The sequence below is a fragment of the Setaria italica genome, chromosome VII (genome assembly GCF_000263155.2).
Source record: "Setaria italica strain Yugu1 chromosome VII, Setaria_italica_v2.0, whole genome shotgun sequence".
NCBI classification, from domain to species: domain Eukaryota; kingdom Viridiplantae; phylum Streptophyta; class Magnoliopsida; order Poales; family Poaceae; genus Setaria; species Setaria italica.
Window position 1 is genome coordinate 29,522,801 of NC_028456.1, and position 21,669 is coordinate 29,544,469.

Consider the following 21,669-nt stretch of genomic DNA (forward strand, 5'->3'; position numbering starts at 1 on the left):
AAGTATGGCTTATGCTAACTTGGGGAGCCTACATTTCCTATTAACACTGTCTTTAATAATTCCGTGTTTGAAACTTGACGATTCCAAGTATATAGGCATGAAATTCAATAGCAAAAAACCAAAAACAATTTTTCTTCCAGTCTCCAACTCCTCGCAAGAAGGGTTGCTCTCGCTGAACGCAAAAAGAAAATAATTGCATTACAGTGTCACTTTTATAAGTCCTCACCGTTAATTTTATCATGAAAGCTGCCTGCGATTAATAATTTATTTTTTATCAACATTTGTGAAGATTATTCACTCTAGAAATGGCGTCCATGTGCAAAGCCTGCAAACCCAAAGTCAGGCCAACGGGCACCAAACTGAATCGACGGTGTACGTCTAATACAACCAACAAATGCAGATGCAGCTAGACAAGCTGTACCAAACCTGCACATCAGCAATTCAGCAGCAAGCCAGCAACTAACATGCAGCAAAATCTGAATGCAAAATATAACAAAGTAGCGAATTGCACACGGCTAACATAATTGATTTGTTAATCAACATCTGTGAAGATTATATTACTCACTCTCAAAATGGCATACTGGCATCCATGTCCAAAGCCTACAATCCCAAAGTCAGGCCAACAGGCACCAAACTGAATCAATGGTGCACATCATCTTACAACCAACCAAATGTAGATGAAGCTAGACAAGCTGTCCGCGATTTCTGATTCTTGTCAGTAACAGAAGAATGACCCACCAAACCTGCACATCAGCAGAAACATGCAGCAAAATCTGAATGCAACATATATTAGGGTAGTGAATTGCACACAGCTAACTAAAACTAGACTTTTTAAACAAGGGATAGATTAGACAATTAACTAAGACATTGGATATATAGTACATTGTAAATTTGCAGTTCAATTAGCTTACCTAACCCCTTCCCTTTAAATACTTGCATCATGGCACCTTAGAAACCTGAAGACCCAAGTCCTACACTTCCTCAACACCTCACTCTCAGGCCTCATTAGCCAACACGCACAGGGGCGCGTCACCCAGGCTACATGGTGAACGAAGCCACCAAAGAGCAGGGCAGCCACGACGTGACCGTCACGGTGGCGCCGGCGTTGCCGGTGCAGGGGCACCGCCTGCCGCTGTCCAACCTTGACCTCCTCCTGCCGCCGCTCGACGTCAGCCTCTTCTTCTGCTACCTCCACCCGGCGCCCACCGCGGCGGCGCTCAAGGAGGCGCTGGCCAAGACGCTGGTGGCGTACTACCCGCTGGCCGGGGAGGTGGTGGCGAACGCCGACGGCGAGCCGGAGCTCCTGTGCAGCGGCCGCGGCGTGGACTTCACGGTGGCGACCGCGGCCGGCGTCGACCTGCGGGAGATCCGGCTGGGCGCCGTGGACGAGAGCGTCGAGAAGCTGGTGCCCGTCAAGAAGGCCGGCGGTGTCGTGGCAGTTAAGGTATATTTATGATGCGCGAGGATGACGTTTCACGTATTTCGCGTCTGAACTTTGAAGGACACGTACATAACATGACGTGGAAATCTGTACTCCACACTTTCTATAAGACGTAACGTTCACATGAACGCCGTGCCACTGCTTTGCATGGCGCATGCATGCACGCAGGTGACCAAGTTCAGGTGCGGCGGCGCCGTCGTCGGCTGCACCTTCGACCACCGCGTCTGCGACGCCTACTCCTTCAACATGTTCCTCGTCGCGTGGGCCGCGGCCGCCCGCGGCGGCCCAGCACCGCCTGCCCCGTCCTTCCGCCGCTCCCTCGCCGCCCCGCGCGACCCACCGCCGCGCGCGCCGTCCACCGAGGCCCTCATCGACCGCCTGTTCTCCCCTCGGAGCGCTGCGCTTCCCCCGCCGCCTGTCGCCGCGAGCTCCGTCAACCGGATCTACCGCATAGCCGCCGCGGACGTCGCCGTGCTGAAGGCCGCGGCGGGCCCCGGGCGCACGAAAATGGAGGCGTTCACGGCGCACCTGTGGCGGCTCTGCTCCAGAGCGGCGTCCCGGCGCCAGAGCCAGTGCTGCATGGGCGTCGTCGTGGATGGGCGCACCCGCATGTTCCCCGACGGCGCGATGAAGGCCTACTTCGGCAACGTGCTCACCATCCCCTACGGCGTCATCGGCTCCGAAGAGCTCCGCCGCATGGCCCTCGCCGACGTGGCGGACGACGTGCACCGGTGGGTGGTGGAGGCCGCCACCGGCGATCACTTCCGCGGCCTCGTGGACTGGGTGGAGGCGCTGCGGCCCAAGCCGGCGGCGGCGAGGGCGTACCTGGGAGGCACCGGCGGGAGCGAGGCGATGGCGTGCATCGTGTCGTCCGGGATGAGCTTCCCCGTGGGGAAGGCGGACTTCGGGACGGGGCTCCCGGCGTTCGCGTCGTACCACTTCCCGTGGCCCGCCGGCGCTGGGTACGTGATGCCGATGCCGAGTGCGCGCGGCGACGGCGACTGGGTGGTGTACGTGCACGTGGCGCCGGAGCTGGCCAAGGTGATGGAGGAGGAGCCCACCGTGTTCCGAGCCCTGGAGAACAGCTACGCGTTTCAGTGATGGGCGTATTCATGTACGTGCATGCGTTGTGGTAAGCGCTGTGTACAGTACTTGTGAAGCTAATTTATGTCGTCATGTATGCCTGCGACGCCTGTCTAGAGTTGATGTGCGTGGAGTACTCTGCAGTGCTACCAATTTGTCCCGTTGGTAGTAACTGTGTTTCTGAAAAAAATAATAATAGTACACTCTATGTATAATCGTTGGCTGTTGGGCCTAGCTAAATTATATGTGGGGGAAATATGTAATGGTGACGAGCGGTGTTTCTACTCAGATCCTATTTGGTAGAACTTAGCTTCTTCACCGGTTTTTAGTGAAACTCTACCAAAGGGGCAATTTCAAAACGGCTCCATCATCGAAGCTGAGGAGAAGCCACAAAATGGCTTACACTAGAGAAGGAGGTGAAAGAATTATAGTAGATTGGTAAACATGGCTACCTTACCCGGCTCGCCATCGGTTCCGTGTTTATATAGGGATAATCCCCCTCAAGAGTACATGTTGTTTACAATCGTAATTAGCAAGGGTACTCGGTCTCTATTACATATATCTCTATCTCTATGCCGAGTCCAAGCTGACTACGAATACCAGTCCCAGGCGCATATGCATGTTATACACTCCATGCATATTACGTTTTACATAAGCCGAACCTATCTGCTGTTCTAACAGCCTCCCGCAATCTCAACTGATCTTGCTTGTCAGGTTGAGATTGTTTCGAAACTCTATGAATTTCTGAGTTGCCAACGGCTTTGTAAATCCATCTGCCACTTGATCTCTAGAAGGAATGAACCGAATCTGCAACTGCTTCCTGGTAACCCTTTCTCTCACAAAATGAAAATCAATCTCGATGTGTTTTGCCCTTGCATGAAACACTGGATTAGCTGAGAGATAAGTGGCTCCAAGATTATCACACCATAAGCACGGAATCTGAGCTATCCGCACACCTAGTTCTTGCAACAACGCTTCCACCCATATAAGTTCAGCAGTAGCATTCGCTAATGACTTATATTCAGCTTCCGTGCTTGATCTTGACACAGTAGGTTGCTTTCTAGCGCTCCACGATATTATGTTAGGTCCAAGGAATATTGCAAAACCACCGGTAGATCTTCTGTCATCAATCGAGCCTGCCCAATCTGCATCCGAAAATGCACTAAGCAGAGTTGAATCGGAAGGTCGAATAGTTAAGCCAACGTCCATAGTTCCTTGAGTGTATCGCACGATCCTCTTTACTGCACTCCAGTGAGCCGTAGTTGGAGCATGTAGATACTGACAGACTTTATTTACTGAGTATGTGAGGTCAGGCCGGGTGAGAGTCAGGTATTGCAATGCTCCTACTATGCTCCTGTACCGCGTCCCATCTTCTAGTGACAATGGCATGCCATCTTCCCCTCACAATTTTTCTGTTGCAGACAATGGAGTAGGTGCACTTTTGCACTTCAGCATGCCAACCCTTGTCAAAATATCGGACGCATATTTCCCTTGCGAAAGCTGCAAACCACCATTCACCTTTTTTACTTCGATGCCAAGGAAGTAATTCAGATCTCCTAGATCCTTCAGGGCAAACTCTTCTCGAAGTTTGTTGAGTAAATCAGTCACGGCTTGAGGAGAGGAACTTGTAACAATTATATCATCCACATAAATGAGCATGTATATAGTGATGTTTCCACTAGAGTATATAAAGAGGGACGTATCTGATTTTGATGGTCGAAATCCAAGCGCGCATAACTTTGTGCTCAACCTTGAGTACCAAGCTCTCGGAGCTTGTTTTAATCCATACAGTGCCTTGTCCAGCTTGCAAATGTAGTTAGGCTTTGACTGATCTTTGAAACCTGGTGGTTGCTTCATGTAAACCTCTTCTTCCAGAACACCATGAAGAAACGCGTTCTTCATATCTAATTGTCGTAAGCACCAGCCCCTTGATACTGCAATAGACAATACCAATCTTATTGTAGCAATTTTAACCACAGGACTAAAAGTGTCTTCATAGTCGATCCCATATCTTTGCTTAAACCCTTTTGCGACTAATCGAGCTTTGTAGCGATCAATACTCCCATCAGATTTCCTCTTTAACTTATACACCCATTTGCAGTCTATCAAATTTATGTCTTGCCTTGGAGGAACAAGATGCCAGGTGTTGTTCTTGTGTAATGCCATTATCTCTTCTTCCATCGCATTAGTCCACTTTGGATTGCTCAGAGCTTCAGCAAGATTATCAGGTTCCCCTGTCGAACAGTAGCTGGAGTATAGAATTGTTCCATCTGTGAAAAATTTTAGCTTAAAAACCCCACTTTGTGATCTCATGTTTGGGCGAGCAGCTGCTGAGGTCGCAAGTTCGGGCACAACGTTGCCATCCGCACGCGATCCAGGTTCTGCCGTGGAGGATCGTACGGAGGTGGAGCCTCCCGCGCTCCCGTCAGCCAGCCCGGGCTCGACACGCCCATGTCGTGACGCGGGATGACTCCGCGCGCTACCAGCTGGCACTGGCGCTGCACCGCTGCTGCTGTCGCCAGGTGTTGCCGCCGCCGAATCCGCATTGCCTTCCGTGCCAGATGCTGTTGGAAAATCCTCCTGGATTTCAGCGCCCGTGTCTCTATCCAGAAACAGAGAATTTTGCTGCTGCTGTCTGTTTTGAGTTGGGTTTTCACCGGCGATTGCTCCTTCGTGATCCTGCACACCAATCACATCACTAGAAGGCATGTCAAGGTTATGGTCATCAGTAATTATTGGTTCATTGCTATTTGCTCCCCCCGGATTGGTGGCATAAAGATCTTCAGAAAGGAGTAAAATTTCTTGTCGAAGATGAGCTCCTGCATTCTCATGTAGCATCTCAAAAGGAAACACGGCCTCGTCAAAGTTAACATCGCGCGAGATATACACACGCCCTGATGAGATGTCTAAGCATTTGAAGCCTTTATGGAGGGGACTATAACCAAGGAAGGCACATCGCGTAGAACAGAAGGAAAGCTTCTTATTGTTGAAGGGTCGTAAATTGGGCCAGCAGGCACACCCAAACATACGCAAGGACATATAGTCAGGTTCTTCTTGGAGGAGGAGCTCAGTTGGGGTGTGAAGATTAAGGACCTTGCTAGGCAGAAGATTGATGAGGTGTGTGGCTGTGAGGAACGCTTCGTCCCAAAACTTTAATGGCATGGAGGCTTGTGCGAGGAGAGCGAGGCCAACGTCGACGATGTGACGATGCTTTCTCTCGGCCGTGCCATTCTGTTGATGAGCATGAGGGCAAGAGACACGATGAGAGATCCCTATCTGTTTAAAGAAGGTATTTAGCTTCTCATACTCGCCACCCCAATCAGTTTACATGGATAAAATCTTTCGGCTAAACTTTCTTTCTACGAGTTGCTGGAAGTCACGAAAGACAGCAAAGACATCAGATTTTTGTCGAAGAAGATATATCCAGGTGTACTTGCTATAGTCGTCAATAAAGTTCACATAGTAGTTGTACCGCCCTACAGATGTAGGTGCAAGACCCCAGACGTCGGAGTGAATTAGAGCAAGCGGAATGGTAGAGATGTTCTGAGACTTGGAGTAGGGAAGTTGATGGCTCTTGGCACGCTGACAAGAATCACAAACGGATGTGGTACTATCATCATTAATAAAGGGAAGATCATTATTTTTTAGGACATGAGTAACAATGGGAAGAGCAGGATGTCCTAGGCGACTATGCCATTGCTTAATGGATGGCCTACTTATTACAAAAGATTGTTTTCTCCAACTATTATCTAGGGAGCTCGGCACCAAAGGGTAAAGACCACCCTCACATCTTCTTGATGTAGAATTCTCCTCGTTGCCCGGTCCTTAATAAGGAAAAAAGTGGGATGAAATTCAAAATAAGCATCATTATCACGAGCTAAACGGTGAACAGAAGCAAGATTTTTGTTAGCTGATGGGACATGGAGGACATCTTTTAGAAGGAGGTTTCGAATTGGGGATTGCAAAATAGAATAACCAATATTACTAATGCTCATACCTGAACCACTAGCAATGTGAACTTGATCACGGCCGCCATACTTCTCCCGAACAGTCATCTTGTCGAGGTCCGAAGTAATATGATCAGTTGATCCACTGTCCACATACCAATTTGTATCAACACCATAGTATGTAGCATTGGCAGCTGTTTTGTTGCTCACGTTGGGCTGAAAATCCTCCTCAAACCTGTGCCAGCACTCAAGAGCTGAATGGTTTGGTTTATCACAGATTTGGCACCTTGGCTTTGAGGTACCTTGCCCGTCGAACCTCAGGTTGGTGGACTGATTTTGTCGTCCACCAGTACCTCGACCTCCTCGGCCTCCACGTCCACGAAATCCTCCTGATCGACCACGATTAAAGTTGCTGCCTCCACCGCGACCACGGGACGAAGAGAAGTTTGCTGAAGATTGGTACTGTCCACCTTGGTTTTGCAGCATCTCAAGTCTTGTTTCATACGACATTACTTGGGCATATAATTCAGACAAGGGAATTGGATCCAACCTTCCCATAACCGAAGTCACAATTGGATTATAGTCCGCATCTAATCCGGTGAGTATGAAGGAGACCATCTCATCATCTTCTATTTTCTTGCCAGCGGCTGCCAATTCATCACCTAGAGCCTTCATCTTGTTGAAGTATTCAGATGTACTCATACTTCCTTTCTTCAAAGTAGAAATCTGCATGCGTAGGTTTGTCACTCTCGCACGCGATTGCGCTGAGAACATTGTCTCTAGCGCCGCCCAAACAGCAGCTGCAGAATCCAGCGTCGCAACTTGGCCCAACACATCTTTCGAAACTGAATTAAAAAGGAACGCAAGCACCTGCTGGTCTTGAGCAAGCCATGCTGAATATGCTGGATTGACGTGGATCTCTTTCATCTTGTCGTCCCTCACAACTTCTATGGTCGTTGACGGCGACTTGAAGGATCCATCAATGATCCCCATGAGCTAAGCGCCTCTAATGGGGGGAAGGACTTGCGCCTTCCAAAGGACATAGTTGTCCCGGGTGAGCTTCTCGGTAACTTGTGGCCCTAGGGGCGCAACAGAGGGGGCGCCGAATGATGACGCCATAATCGAGGCTAGCAATTAGATGTATTGGAAGAAGATAGCTCTAATTACCATGAAAGAATTATAGTAGATTGGTAAACGTGGCTACCTTACCCGGCTCGCCATCGGTTCCGTGTTTATATAGGGATAATCCCCCTCAAGAGTACATGTTGTTTACAATCGTAATTAGCAAGGGTACTCGGTCTCTATTACATATATCTCTATCTCTATGCCGAGTCCAAGCTGACTACGAATACCAGTCCCAGGCGCATATGCATGTTATACACTCCATGCATATTACGTTTTACATAAGCCGAACCTATCTGCTGTTCTAACAGGAGGAGCCAAAAAAAGTAGCTTCACCGGCTTCTCCTCTCTTTCCAAGTATTAAGTGATCATAAAATTACCTATATTGCCATTGAGAAGTCGTTTTACCAAACATTTTGCAAAATGGCTTCAGCTCCATCAGAGAAGCCACTCCACCAAAGGAGTTAGAGCCAAAACTGTTTTGGAAGAAGCTGAAGCTATACTGAACGGAGCCTAAATTACTAATATAATGGTTGACTGTATCATGCATAAAATCTGAGTCGCATGAGCAACTATTGTAGTAGACTGTGCTGAGTTGGAAATAGCACATGGCTCAATATGTGAAAATACACCAGCTGATCAGCAGCTACATTAACACATGGTACGGTGCGGTGATCGGTCGAATTTGTGCAAAGAAAAACAAGGGTCCATCCCGGAGATCCGACCTGCCAAGTGCCAACCGCAGACCGTGCGTGGTCCACGTGAACACACACATCATATATGGTATATACAATGGCGGCAGTATTAGAAGAACCTCTTGATTTAAACATTGTTGGTATTAAGAATTGTAAAAACAAAAAACATTTTGGTCTTGCTTTGCTGCACAGATAACTGCCCTTGAAACATGAACAGCAGAAAACCCATCAAGGTAACAAAATTAAATTAAGTTTATATGCACCCAACAGGGGTCCATCGCATCACCAAGCACAGAAGCATTGAAGTTTGCATAGACTTTGTATGTACACAAATGGGTTCCTTCCGCACAAATTTCGGGAGAATAATGAGCATGAAACCTACAAAGAGAGCGGAGAGAACTACAGCTTATTCCTGATGTAAGCAATCCAGGCATCGAGAGCTACTCGGCCATGCCTTGTATTGTACTTATCCTGCTTTTCTAGATTTTATCAACATCTCTGGTTATTTATCAGCTGGAAATTCCACAATCTTTTTTTCATTGGAAAAATTCATTAAAGATCAGGTTAGCACTAAACCCATTCGTCCATCTGGGTGGGCGTAGCCCCGACTTTTTTATTTTTTAACCCTTTTTCGAAAGATTCTCACAAATAGACCCCTGGTGGAACCAATTCCAAAAATGGACCCTTGGCGCTTCTTATCAAAAAAGGTTCAACACAGGGGTTTGAACTTAGGTCTCCAGGATAAGAAGCTCACCTCCTAACTAGTTGAACCATAGCTTAGTTTGTTGCATATTCCTCGGAATAATTATAGTTGTTTAGTTCGGGGTAGATAGCTCGGCGCCAAGATCTACGGCGCCAAGCTTAGCGCTAAGATCCATGGCGCCAAGCCCCCGCCATGTCGGCATCCGCGTCAGCAGCTGCGCATGGACCTTGGCGTCAGGGTGGCTGGCGTTGAGACGTGTAAGCTTGGCGCCAGCGTGGATGGCGCCAACCTAAGGGTCCATTTTTAGAATTGGTTCTGCTAGGAGCGTATTTGTGAGAATCTTTCGCAAAAAGGGTTAAAAAAACAAAAAAAGTCGGGGCGTAGCCATTTTCAGGCCCAAACTCATTCCAGGCCATTGCCCATTGGCCTGTTTATCTTTCCCTTGCCAGCCTGATGAGTGGATGGATGACCGCGAGGCTGACTCGGGGTGTTTGGTTCCACAAATAAAGTTTAGTCCCTGTCATATCGAATATTTAGATACTAATTAGGAGTATTAAATATAGACTAATTACAAAAATTATGTGTGCTAATCATAAATTAATTAGGCTTAATAGATTCGTCTCACGAATTAGCCTCCATCTGTGGAATTGGTTTTATAATTAGCTCATGTTTAGTCCTCCTAATTAGTATCTAAATATTTCGATGCGATAGAAACTAAACTTTTCCATGGAATCAAACACCCGGTCTTGCTCTTGCAAGAAGAATTTTTCAGCTCCCATCCCCACCCGATCGGCATTTCGGTCGTCTTTCACGTTTGGACGGAATGTGTGAGCCTCAAATCTGTTGGTGCACACCTAAAGTTTGCCTGTGACAGTTCGCGTGTGATATTTTGTGCGCTCGCGATGATGATCGAGGACGACGTGATAGTGAGAGCAGGAGTTCAGTACGTGTGAGCGAGTGATCAGTTGTGATTGTGACGGCGGTGTGAGGCTTTATTTCCCAGTCCTAAACGGCTGAATGAGCAAACGTAGCGGACGCCGCACCATCGTGAGAGCACCGGTCACTAGCAGGGCTCGCCCTGCCTGATACTGCAGCACCAGGGATACAACAACGACATGTATTCAGTAGTTTCTCGGCTTCTCGCACAAGTTTGGTTGGAATGCAGTTGCGACGACCCACAACGTTTACGGCCCATCTGTTTCAAAGTCCAAGTTCACCAGCAGGTTCATGTTTGGTTAGTTTTACTAACTTGTTATATTTTTCCAGCTATATATCCTACGTACGCGTGTGTCCATGCATCGATTTATCTCTTTGCTAAACTTTGCTTGAGATGTAACTATAAATCGTTGGGTACTTCTTAGACAAAGTTTGACAAGAAAACAAACTGACAATGTTAGATGCCATCCAAACACGCTCGTACATGCAACGGCCGGTCAGGCGTGAACGTGTGGTTCGTATGGCCTGTCGATTGTGGCTAGCTCTTCAAGCTAGCCGTCAGTCACATCGCTAGAGCTTTAGGTGAATTATTATTAGCCTCAATCACTTTGGATTAGTTCAACCCCTTTGCCTCGATCACTACACGAGCGCAGTTGTAAGGTTTGAAAACAACGTTTTCCCTCCAAAATACTATAACACTTATATACATATATACATACTCACCCTTATAAATGCATACTTGATCCTATATATATGCACGGGTGTGTTTGAGAGAATGGACTGACAGATCTTGAGATTAAAAGTCACCATGTGCACCTCCTGAGAGAATGGACTGACAGATCTTGAGATTAAAAGTCACCATGTGCACCCCGCTGTTAATATGTACACACCACCGTACCTACCACTTGAGATTGACCAAACGGGTTTGTGAACATCGTCAATTGGTCTAGATCGGGTTGCAAATAGATTCCTGAAATCAAAATGGGATTAACAAAACTGAAAGGGAACGTCGCAAATCTCTGTTGCGCAAGCAACACAACCCCACAAACTAGGTGAAAAAAAATCCAAATATCTAAGCCAACACGATAAAAAATTCAGGAATAATTACGTTGGGCATGGAGCTGGTCGTCTAGATATCATATTGTTACACGGCAAGCTACGGTATTGCAAGGCAAAACGAGTTGCGATTACACTACTTTTGAGTGGCAGTGCGCGCCAACGTACCCCATTGGTAAAAAAAAGGGTCAGTACTATATATAAAAGATTCTCTCCACCTCTATTTTATAAGGGAATTACAAATATCTAAAAGATTAAGAAGAAATAAGACTCTGGTAATGAACTGCTGTTTATTGCAAGATTGTGGTATAATTTCGTAGTAGAGCGTCTGACGACCCTGGTGATTGGGGTAGTGCATGTGAAGTCCACGCTCATGCAAAAGGAAAGGTAATGCAATTCCTTTACATAACCTCCATGTTTGTCCGTGAAATTTTTCTTTGGTTGTCTTTGCTTGGATGCTTTGCCGGCTCCAACAAAAATTCTAGGACGCGTCCCAACCATCAAATAGCTCGCGTCGTTGCTGCGGTAGTGACAGGTAACTATACATTTGTCGTGCACAAGTGGTAGTATTCGGTTTCGTTCAGCTTTCTCCAAAGTCCTAAATTTGCAACAGCACCATATGTGTCCATGTGGTTTCGAGTGTTTGGTTTATCTGATCAAAACGAATTCAGAATTTCAGATAGACAAGCAATTGGTCCACCATTGCATACTCATTCGTTGTAGCTTGATCTACTAGTGTGTGCTAGTTCATTTTAGTTTTTATCACTTGTGTAAATCTTTTTAGTCAAATTCTTTGCACAAACCTTGGGGCCATATTTGTAGTACAAGGTGCTTACAAGAGGTGAATATCGATAAGTACCAACAAACTCGACTTTCATAATAAGACACATTTAATTTGATCGGTTTGTTAATTAACCTTTGACCAATAATTATTCCGCTATTTTTTATGTGATACAAAACTACAACCATAAGAAAGTTTTTTTAAATACAGATCTAATGACATTAAAATTTATATGACAGAAAAATATGAATAGCAAACTGTTGATTAAAGGCTTATCTTAAAGAAACAAAACAATAAGCCTTGTAACTATAAATAGAGGGAGAAGCAAAAGGGCACATAGCTCACTGAAATTATTCACCATGGTGAACGAAGGCAACATGGTGAACGGAGCCACCGATGAGAACGGCATCCAAGAGATGACCGTCACGGTGGCGCCGGCGCCGGCGCGCCTGCCGCTGTCCAACCTGGACCTCCTCCTGCCGCCGCTCGACGTCAGCGTCTTCCTCTGCTACCCCCACCCGGCGCCCACCGCATCCGAGCTCAAGGAGGCGCTGGCCAAGACGCTGGTGGCCTACTACCCGCTGGCCGGGCAGGTGGTCGCCAACGCCGACGGCGAGCCGGAGCTCCTGTGCAGCGGCCGTGGCGTGGACTTCACGGAGGCGAGCTCGGGCGGCGCCGCGCTGCGGGAGCTCCAGCTGGGCCTCGTGGACGAGGGCGTTAAGAAGCTGATGCCCGCCAAGAAGGCCGGCGTGATCGCAGTTCAGGTATGACTCTCCAAGGTGGTCAGCCAGGCTAAGGCATTCTCTATCACGTTTCAAGTAAAGTACTTTGCATTGGCATTGGATGACGACGTGACATGACTTAAAGTGTACACGACCGTGCCACTGCGTTGCATGGGAACATGCACGCAGGTGACCAAGTTCAGGTGCGGCGGCGCCGTCATCGGCTGCACCTTCAGCCACCGCGTCTGCGACGCCTACTCCTTCAACATGTTCCTCGTCGCGTGGGCCGCGGCCGCCCGTGGAAGCTCAGCGCCACCGCCACCGGCCCCGTCCTTCCGCCGCTCCCTCGTCGCCCCGCGCGATCCGCCGCCGCGCGCGCCGTCCACCGAGGCCCTCGTTGAGCGCCTGTTCTCCCCACGCAGCGCCGCACCGCCGCCTCCGGCCGCCGGCGCCGGCTCCGTCAACCGGATCTACCGCATAGCCGCCGCGGACATCGCCGCGCTGAAGGCCTCGGCGGGGCCGGGGCGGACGAAGCTGGAGGCGTTCACGGCGCACCTGTGGCGGCTCTGCTCCAGGGCGGCGTCCCCACGCCAGAGCCAGTGCTGCATGGGCGTCGTCGTGGACGGCCGCACCCGCATGTTCCCCGACGGCGCGATGAAGGCCTACTTCGGCAACGTGCTCACCATCCCCTACGGCGTCATCGCTCCGAAGAGCTCCGCCGCATGGCCCTCGCCGACGTGGCGGACGACGTGCACCGGTGGGTGGCGGAGGCCGCCACCGGCGATCACTTCCGGGGCCTCGTGGACTGGGTGGAGGCGCTGCGGCCCAAGCCGGCGGGGGCGAGGGCGTACCTGGGGGGCACCGCCGGGAACGAGGCGATGGCGTGCATCGTGTCGTCCGGGATGGGCTTTCCGGTGGGCAAGGCGGACTTCGGGACGGGGCTCCCGGCGTTCGCGTCGTACCACTTCCCGTGGCCCGCCGGCACCGGGTACGTGATGCCGATGCCGAGCGCGCGCGGGGACGGCGACTGGGTGGTGTACGTGCACGTGGCGCCGGAGTTGGCGAAGGTGATGGAGGAGGAGCCCACCGTGTTCAGAGCGCTGGATAACAGCTACGTCTTTCAGTGATACGATGGCTATCGATAAGCTAAACCAAAAGCACAAAAAGAAAGCACACCGCATATGCATGCATTATAATCACATGGTAAGTGTTGTGTACTTGTGAACGAAGCTAATGTATGTCATGCATGCCTGCCTGTTTATAGAGTTGATGTTCATGGAGTACTCTGCAGTTCCATCAACTAATTTACCGTTGGTATTTTCAGAAAAAAAATACTACATACCTCTGTTCGTAAATATATGATACCGCTAATTTTTTTTCTCTCAAACTTTATTAATATCTATTTAATAAATTAGTTAAATAAAGTAAAATGAGTACAATTGCGTCTATCATCTAGAATACTTTAAATTTCATGTAGGTTTATCTATTTATACAAATATTTGTAGAAAATACAAAATACGAATAGTCAAATGTCAAACGAGTAAAAAAATTTAATGGTGTCATATATTTAAATAAATACGGAGTGTCGTAATAAAGCCCGTTGGGCTTAACTAACTTATGTGGAGAAATGTGTAACGGTGACAAACAGTGTTACTATTAACTACAGGAGAACATTCCATCTGCTATCAGCTACAGGAGAATTTAGTGACCAGTCGAATCTGCGCAAAGAACAAGGGCCAGGAAAGAGACCCGACCTGCCAACCGTAACATTTGGAAAAAAAAAATATGGCGACACTCACATACACGTATGCACACTCGCTCCTACGAACACACGTACGCAACCCTATCTTTATGAGCACCTTGAAAAGACTGAGCCGGCAAATCCTCGAGATTGACAAAGTCACTACCGGTGAGTCGAGGACTCGAAACCTGATGAGCAGGTTTCACCGCAAGGAATCTAACCAGCTGAGCTGCGCTCAGTTCGCATTGGTACAGGGTTTGCAACAAAAAGAAAACTCTTGATTTTTCTGTTCTTTGCAGAAGAAGAGGTAACTACGAAGTCTATTGCATCATAAGAAAACTACATATGGACAAACAATAGCAAGATAACTAAATTAAATTAAGTTTATATGCATAAACTTTGCCTCCATTATTACACGAGTCTTTGCATCACAATCACACCAGCATTGAGGTGTATATAGACTGTGTGTACACACGCAACAGGCCGGTGGGGAGGCCAGACGTTGGGCTTGAGACTTGGCGTAGATGACGAAGAATGAGGCATATATTGCTCGAGAAGAAAGAAGATGATCTCTCCATTTAAGAGGACAAAGAACGTCTCGGTTCATGATTGTTTTTGTTTGTTTCATAGCCCTAAGAGATTATGTCATAGAGAATAATGAATAATCTTTTTCGAAGGTTAGAATGGATAATCTTTTACGGGAACAAAGGCCAACATATTTTTTTACTAAGACTATAAATAGCGCCTTAAAGGTAATATGCTCTGACACCGTAAATTTTGAAAATTGTTATTTCTTGGCCCTTGAGGTATACTACTCATAATCGCAATTCAGTATACTAGAGATAATAAGGAGTCACATCAGACACCAAACCTACCCATCTATATCATATTCATAGTATTATTTCGTAAGGTCTTTTCTGTAACATTGAGAGATTATTATTATTATTATTATTATTATTATTATTATTATTATTATTATTTCTCTTTAGACCTTTCTTTTCATTTTCATTGAATGACGTGACATGTCAGAGTCTCCCGCTCCAGGTTATCCACATCTTCCATGGATTTCCATGGATCACTTGCGTTTGCGTGTCATCTTGCTGTATTCCTCGAAATAGTCAATTCGTATGAGCTCGCCAAGCTGCCATGAACCCAAAGGACGCGCGAAAATACGCAGTTGGCTGCTGACAAGTAGATAAAGCGAGACGCGGGAATGCATGGGCGTTGGGCCGTTGGCCTTACTTTTGTTCTTGCCGTTCATGACGCCTGAAGACTGTAAGAAACCTAAGGGACAACACTTTGAACTCCAAATCTGTTTCATTGAGCTCAGAGGCACCTACCCTATGTAATGTGAGCCATACAAACTAAATATAACCAAATAAATCAATAAGTTTCCTATAAACAACCTTTGCCACCATTGGGTCCATTACCATCACAAGCACACAAAGCACTAAGGTTCGCACAGACAGAAGTCCCGGTCAACTAGCGTGTGCTGGTGTATATACGCACAGACGAATGGGCACCCTGCACACACACACACTCGCCACCCAGACCCAGCCCTCAAGTCTTCACTGTCCTAATTAGTTCCATGTCTGTCCACAACTAGGATAGGTACACCAGATGCTATCAGAAATTTAGCAGATACGTACAGCAGATGCTATCAGAAATTCGGCAGAGGGAGATTATCACTGACAGTAGTCCCAATCGACGAGCCCAGGTGAGATTCAGCAGCGGAAACGGATGACGATGCAAGAGATATCATCCTTGCTCTTCCTTGCGAGTGCTTCCGTAGTCAGCCGCTTCGCTGCTGCCTGGGGGTCCTTGATGGACTTCACGAGATCAACGGCCTCCTGGTTCTTCATTACCTACAGAAAGGGAATACAGAGTAGTAGTTTAGAAACTGATGAGAAAATGCCCTTTTAAGAGCGGAATGTCTCGAACATAAATGAGATTTTCATAAGGTAGGCTTTTTGGAAGACCATGGCGATTTGCCAGTGTCTTTCCTGGTTGCTTAGTGCAGGGAGAAACATGTTGCTGATAATACAAGATTAATGAAGGGAACAGTTAGCGAGCATATTCTGGTACCAACCTTCCATAGTCCATCACTGGCAAGTATGACGAACTCTATGCTTGGGTTTATCGGTACATGTCTAATATCAGGCTCTGAACTCAAGTGGGCCTTGAGGCTTTGGTCACCAAATGCCCTAGCAACAGCAAGCTGGCCATTTACCCGAGGAACATCACCTGCAAGGAAACCGTAGGATAGATTAAAGCAATTGCATCTTCTCAGTTACAACAGTGAAATAATAGCACACAAGAAATGGCTGTACCAGGAAATGTTGTTACAAAGCCACCCTGCTTCTCAATCCTCTGTCTTTCATTAGTTGTATGTGGCTCATGGTCAACAGTGAGCTGATTAGCAGAACCTCTTTCACACACAACAGCCCGAGAGTCGCCTACATTTGCTATCCACATGTCCTTGCCATCAACAACAATAGCAGTAACTGCTGTGGAACCACCTGGTCCAAGTTGTTTGGCATTTTCTAGAATGTATTTATTTGTAGAGCGATATGCGTTTTTTATCGCGTCTTGAGGGCTATCCCAGAAGACTGGCTGCAGCAACCACAATAAGGAAACAGTAAGTACGCTATATAAACATGGTAACGAGATGACATCATGTGCTCCACACACAAAATAGAAAACTAAAAGTAACACTTACCTCTTTTATTATGTTTCTAAAAAGGTTAGCTTTCAGGTAACTTGGCACCTTATCTCCCAAATGGCCATCGAAAATGGCAAAGAGGCCGAGCTCATGGTTCTTCTCATACTTGTACTCTGCTACATGGTAGTCTTCCATGTCATGGCCAGACTTGCCTTCAACCAGGTGGAAGCCATGTGTGACTTTGTTGCTTGAGAGTTTACTCCTTCCCTTGCCGGTATCAGTAGATGATGAATTAAGGCAAGCTGCACTCTGTCCATGCAAAAGAGAAAACCAAATGTAATATCAGTATATCAACTCATTGAAAAACATACTCTATCAACAAGTGTTCTATACACATTGAAAAGAAAAACTAATTCTGGCAGCAAGTGTTGTACACACATTGATTAAAAACTAATTCTGGCAGCAAGTGTTGTACACACACTGAAAAAAATGATTCTGGCAGCAAGTGTTCTACACACATTGACAGAAAACTGATTCTGGGTGAAAGTGTTCTCCACACATTGACAGAAAACTGGTTCTGGCAGAAAGTGTTCAACACCAATTGACAGGAAACTGGTTCTGGCAGAAAGTGTTCTACTTCTACATACCAAAGTACTAGAACGAATACACCAAACATTCCTACAGTCAAATCAAAAGTGTTGTTTAAACAAAGAACTTTCCTACCGATACAGCTAAGCTGTAGAAATGTTGCAAAAGAACAGCTATGCTAGGCAGATAAATTATGGTGTCTGAACTGTAGCAGTAATCATTCATGAGGAAATAAATAAGAATATCACCCAGCTAAGGTCCAGGTGTAGGGTCCAAGGCCAAGAACAGAGATTGGAAACTGCAATGCAACAACTGTTGGCTTAACAGGTCAGCGACAGGTAGCTGGCTGGGAGTAACACTCTTCTTTGTTTAGTATCCAAAACCTAGTAGGCAACGCACATGGCTGCATCCTGAGGATCATGTGGGTGGATATCTTCCCTGCTTCAGTTCGAGATATCCGCAACACTTCAGGTGCTACTTTATCAGTGGTCCATGACTCAACTCGTGACGCTTCTCATTAACATGTGGTACAAGTGTCGAGCACTGTAAGTTACTGGCATTTGCACGCCATTTGCCACAACAAAATGAAATCCCTAGGATTTCATCTGTATCAAGTGGCAGCTTTTCCGAGGAAGCCGAACACTAATGTTTTCTTCTGGCACTTGCTAACAAAACACACTAATATGGATTTTGCTTTGTGATACGATACAACAGCTAGTGCTCCTGAATCCTGATGATATAAGCTGAGCTCGATGAGAACAGGCAGGACGACCTCACGGTTTGCGCGAAGGTGTTGCTGTGCATCAAACTACTAGGAGAGACGGCTTGGCACTTGGCAGAGCAAGGCCCCAAAAGGGACAAGTTGCTTACGGCTGGCGTGACATGGCGGTGCCGCATGCGTACCCAGTCAAAAAGGAGGCCCTTGTTGCAAAAGTCCGACTTTGCTTGGAAGTTGCGGCCCCAAACCTTGAAATCTTGTGACTCCGATTTTCAAGTTGCAACGCACCCGTTTTTAATCAATTATTAACCTCCTCTTGTAAAAAGTAATAAATGACCATAAATACTTTTTTTTACTAACCATAAATTCGTACGTAAAAAGACCACCTTAATTGCACCACGAACTGTCGTGATGTCGTGTGCAGAGCACACGAATCTAGCGTTACCGAATGATTTTGGTAGGGAATTTCTAGAGGAAATTATATCCACAGAAGAGTGGCGGACGCTTTCGTTTGACAAAAAAAAGTTTTGCAGGATTAAAACTGACACTGACACGAACAGAATCAGGACGATAGACAAACTAAGCATAAGTGCGTGCATATAACACACAAATTTATGGAGAAGTTCTCAGACACAGAAGATAACACACGAGGGGATCGATTCAGGCGTACCCGGATCATGTTGAGGAAATCAGGCCGCTTCTTGCCGCCGCATGCCGAGGAGGATGAGGCGGCGGCGGAGGGGGAGCAGGACGCCGACGACGAGGCGGTCTGCCGCTCCATCCGGCCGACCATGTCAGGGGGGAGCTCGCCGCGGCACAAACCGATCAACCGCCACCCGCAGGCAGTCACGAGACGCGGACGGATGGACGAAATTAAGCTTGCTCGCGACGAAGACGGTGGGAGGGAGCGGGAGCGCGAGATCTTTTTATGCAGGCCCCTCGGGCAGAAGCGGCCGCGTCTCCGTCTCGCGTGTGATGGAGGGAGACAGAGCCCAGAGCCAGGCCTTGGCTTCGTCCCCGGTTGCTTGCCTTGATCCGATTCTGAGGCCGGAACCGGACACTTGTGGTGTGGCTGTGGCGTGAAGGGGAGAGAGGAGGAGGAGGAGGAGGAGGGGAGAAGAAAGGGGCGGTTGCTGTGTTGATGATTGTGGAGGAGCCGCGGAAAGTGGGGCCCACAGCGGAGCGAGCGGGGAGGTGAAATCGGCAGAACCGAAGAAACGGAGCCGATTGCGCCCGGTTATCCAAATGCAGTGCAGCGGTTTTTTAAGGGTGTTTGGATCCTGTAGCTAAAAATTTAATCCGTGTCACATTGGATATTTGGATGCTAATTAGGAGGACTAAACATGAGCTAATTACAAAACTAATTGCAGAACCCCTAGGCTAAATCACGAGACGAATCTGTTAAGCCTAATTAATCCATCATTAGCGAATGTTTACTGTAGCACCATATTGTCAAATCAAGGACTAATTAGGCTTAATAGATTCGTCTCGCGATTTAGCCTAGGGATTGTGAAATTGGTTTTGTAATCAGCCTATGTTTAATACTCCTAATTAGTGTCGAAACATTTGATGTGACAGGAGCTAAAATTTAGCCCGGGGATCCAAACACCCCCTTAATATCGATATACGTGTAAAAAAAGGAGAGAGTGTGTATCTTCTGAGCTATGAGATTTAGACGTGTAAAAAACAGAGACATGCAGGTTGACGTATGACGTATCAGAGTGTGCGTGTTTATCTTGTAACTGAGCTATGAGATTTACACGGGAAATACTACGCCATGCATGTACGTCCTCTATGCACAAAACGGCAAATTATTCTTGAAAGCGTTCAATTGGCGACATCTGATGTTCACAAGTTTACCTTAAGATTCAATCGGATACTCATTTTAAGCATATACGACAAATAACTTTCGTAAAGTTTGTCCTAAAAATATGAGATGCCGACAAACAATTCTGATAAAATGTTCAGTTGGTTGTGTTGATTGGTCGTAAACAACTTAATCGTGGAAATTGGATATAAATTCCTACACATCATGACAAATAAATCCATAAATTTCGCAACAAATATACCATATTTTTTCTGCATATAACAACTATTTATTGCATTTACACCGCATCGACAAATAGATCAGGATAGTTGTTCGTCGATCATAGTACACGCGTAGTGCCTTGTCCGCATGACACGGAAAATATATGTCCATACTCTCTTTAGAGTCGATAAATATTTTACATTAGAATCTAAACTGGATTAACTTTGAAATGAGCATCTTCTTTGCTGTTTTATCTATATAACAGAAAAGGTACTTTGAGTTAGGCACTTTGACACGGCTTAAAAGATTTAAAACACTTATCTTAAAGAAAGGCAGAAAACAACATTTGAAAATCGTGGATTGCCTCGGTGTTTATTCCCATTTCGCCTTGGTTATCCTTTTTCTTTCCCGAGCTTGGAGCCTTCCAGGAAGCTTCCTCCGCCCTCTCTTCCGTGGTGAATAACGCTAGGTCCACACAGCTACACCGAAAGCAGCATGACGGTCTACCATTTCACGTGTTCCAATTCCGTACTTAACAGCCTAGATATCTTCTCAGCTGCGAGGTTGTATCCAAGAACCAGCTCAACAAACAGTGTGGGCGTAGGTAATTACTTCCTAAAAGAGGAGAATGCATGGAAAAGTATAGCCTTTTCCAGCTAAATTCCAGAAAACAACAAGTTATTTTAGCGTTTAGCCGTGTGCCTTTTTTCAAGCAAATTCAAGCAAGCAAAGGGTTTGTTTTAGCTACAAGCATACTCTATGACAGCAAAGCAAGCATCACAACACTTAGCTTCTTTAGGCTTTGTGCTGTGCGTGTTTGGATTTGGAAGGAAATACACACCGGGCCCTCCTTGCCCTTGGACCTTTGTGCGTGCGTGTAGCAAAATGCGCGCGTTGGACCTGTTGCTGGTTGACCTGCTCAGAAAGGGTCTCCGGGTCTGGGATGGATCACTCGTCGGCTTGCCGCCCTGTGGGCCGAGCTGTGGTGGACGGTAGCCTGCCGGTCAGAGGCCACCTGCACCCAGTGGCCGGCCGGCCTGCTTCTGCTGCCCTGGTCGGCCGTAGCCAGGGGCCCACATGTCCATGTCCTAGGATCACCGGGGCCCGTGGGCCCGTGGCGCTGCGGTGCGGGGTCACGTGACACGTGCGTTCGTGCCGCACGGGGCCGCTGCGCCTGCCAGTGCACGGGGTGTCGTGTGTGTGTGTGTGATCGAGTGGACGCATGAACCGGTCTGCCCGCTCGTGCTGACCTGCCAGTCGTCTCCCGGATCGTCTGTGGAGTGAACAGGCTAGGCCGCAACAGCGACCTGGCTTTGGCTTCAGTTCGTCGTCACCAAAGCCCCCGGTGGCCGGCGTGGCCGGTGCCGGTGACTCTGGTCTGGTGGGTGGTGAGGCAGCTTCGTCAGCCAGCCAAACTGGTGTGGGTGCCTGGGTGGTGAAGCTGA

At 47.4% G+C, this 21,669-nt stretch overlaps 2 protein-coding genes and 1 pseudogene across 2 annotated transcripts; 2 read left to right on the top strand and 1 right to left on the bottom strand.

Moving 5' to 3' along the window:
* The first annotated feature begins 930 nt into the window (after window positions 1–930).
* Window positions 931–2,812, top strand: LOC101762920 (hydroxycinnamoyltransferase 2). Its single transcript, XM_004976697.2, has 2 exons — window positions 931–1,444; window positions 1,610–2,812. Exons 1-2 carry the CDS (start codon window positions 1,043–1,045, stop codon window positions 2,540–2,542), a joined length of 1,335 nt encoding a protein of 444 aa, XP_004976754.1. The 5' UTR covers window positions 931–1,042; the 3' UTR covers window positions 2,543–2,812.
* A 9,311-nt stretch (window positions 2,813–12,123) lies between these two features.
* Window positions 12,124–13,613, top strand: LOC101764278 (annotated as a pseudogene).
* A 1,960-nt stretch (window positions 13,614–15,573) lies between these two features.
* Window positions 15,574–19,370, bottom strand: LOC101763327 (probable protein phosphatase 2C 44). Its single transcript, XM_004976698.4, has 5 exons — window positions 18,866–19,370; window positions 16,947–17,198; window positions 16,558–16,840; window positions 16,317–16,471; window positions 15,574–16,092 (listed from the first exon to the last, which is right to left on the bottom strand). The coding sequence occupies exons 1-5, from the start codon at window positions 18,986–18,988 to the stop codon at window positions 15,952–15,954; spliced, it is 954 nt and encodes a 317-aa protein (XP_004976755.1). The 5' UTR covers window positions 18,989–19,370; the 3' UTR covers window positions 15,574–15,951.
* Window positions 19,371–21,669: the final 2,299 nt, after the last annotated feature.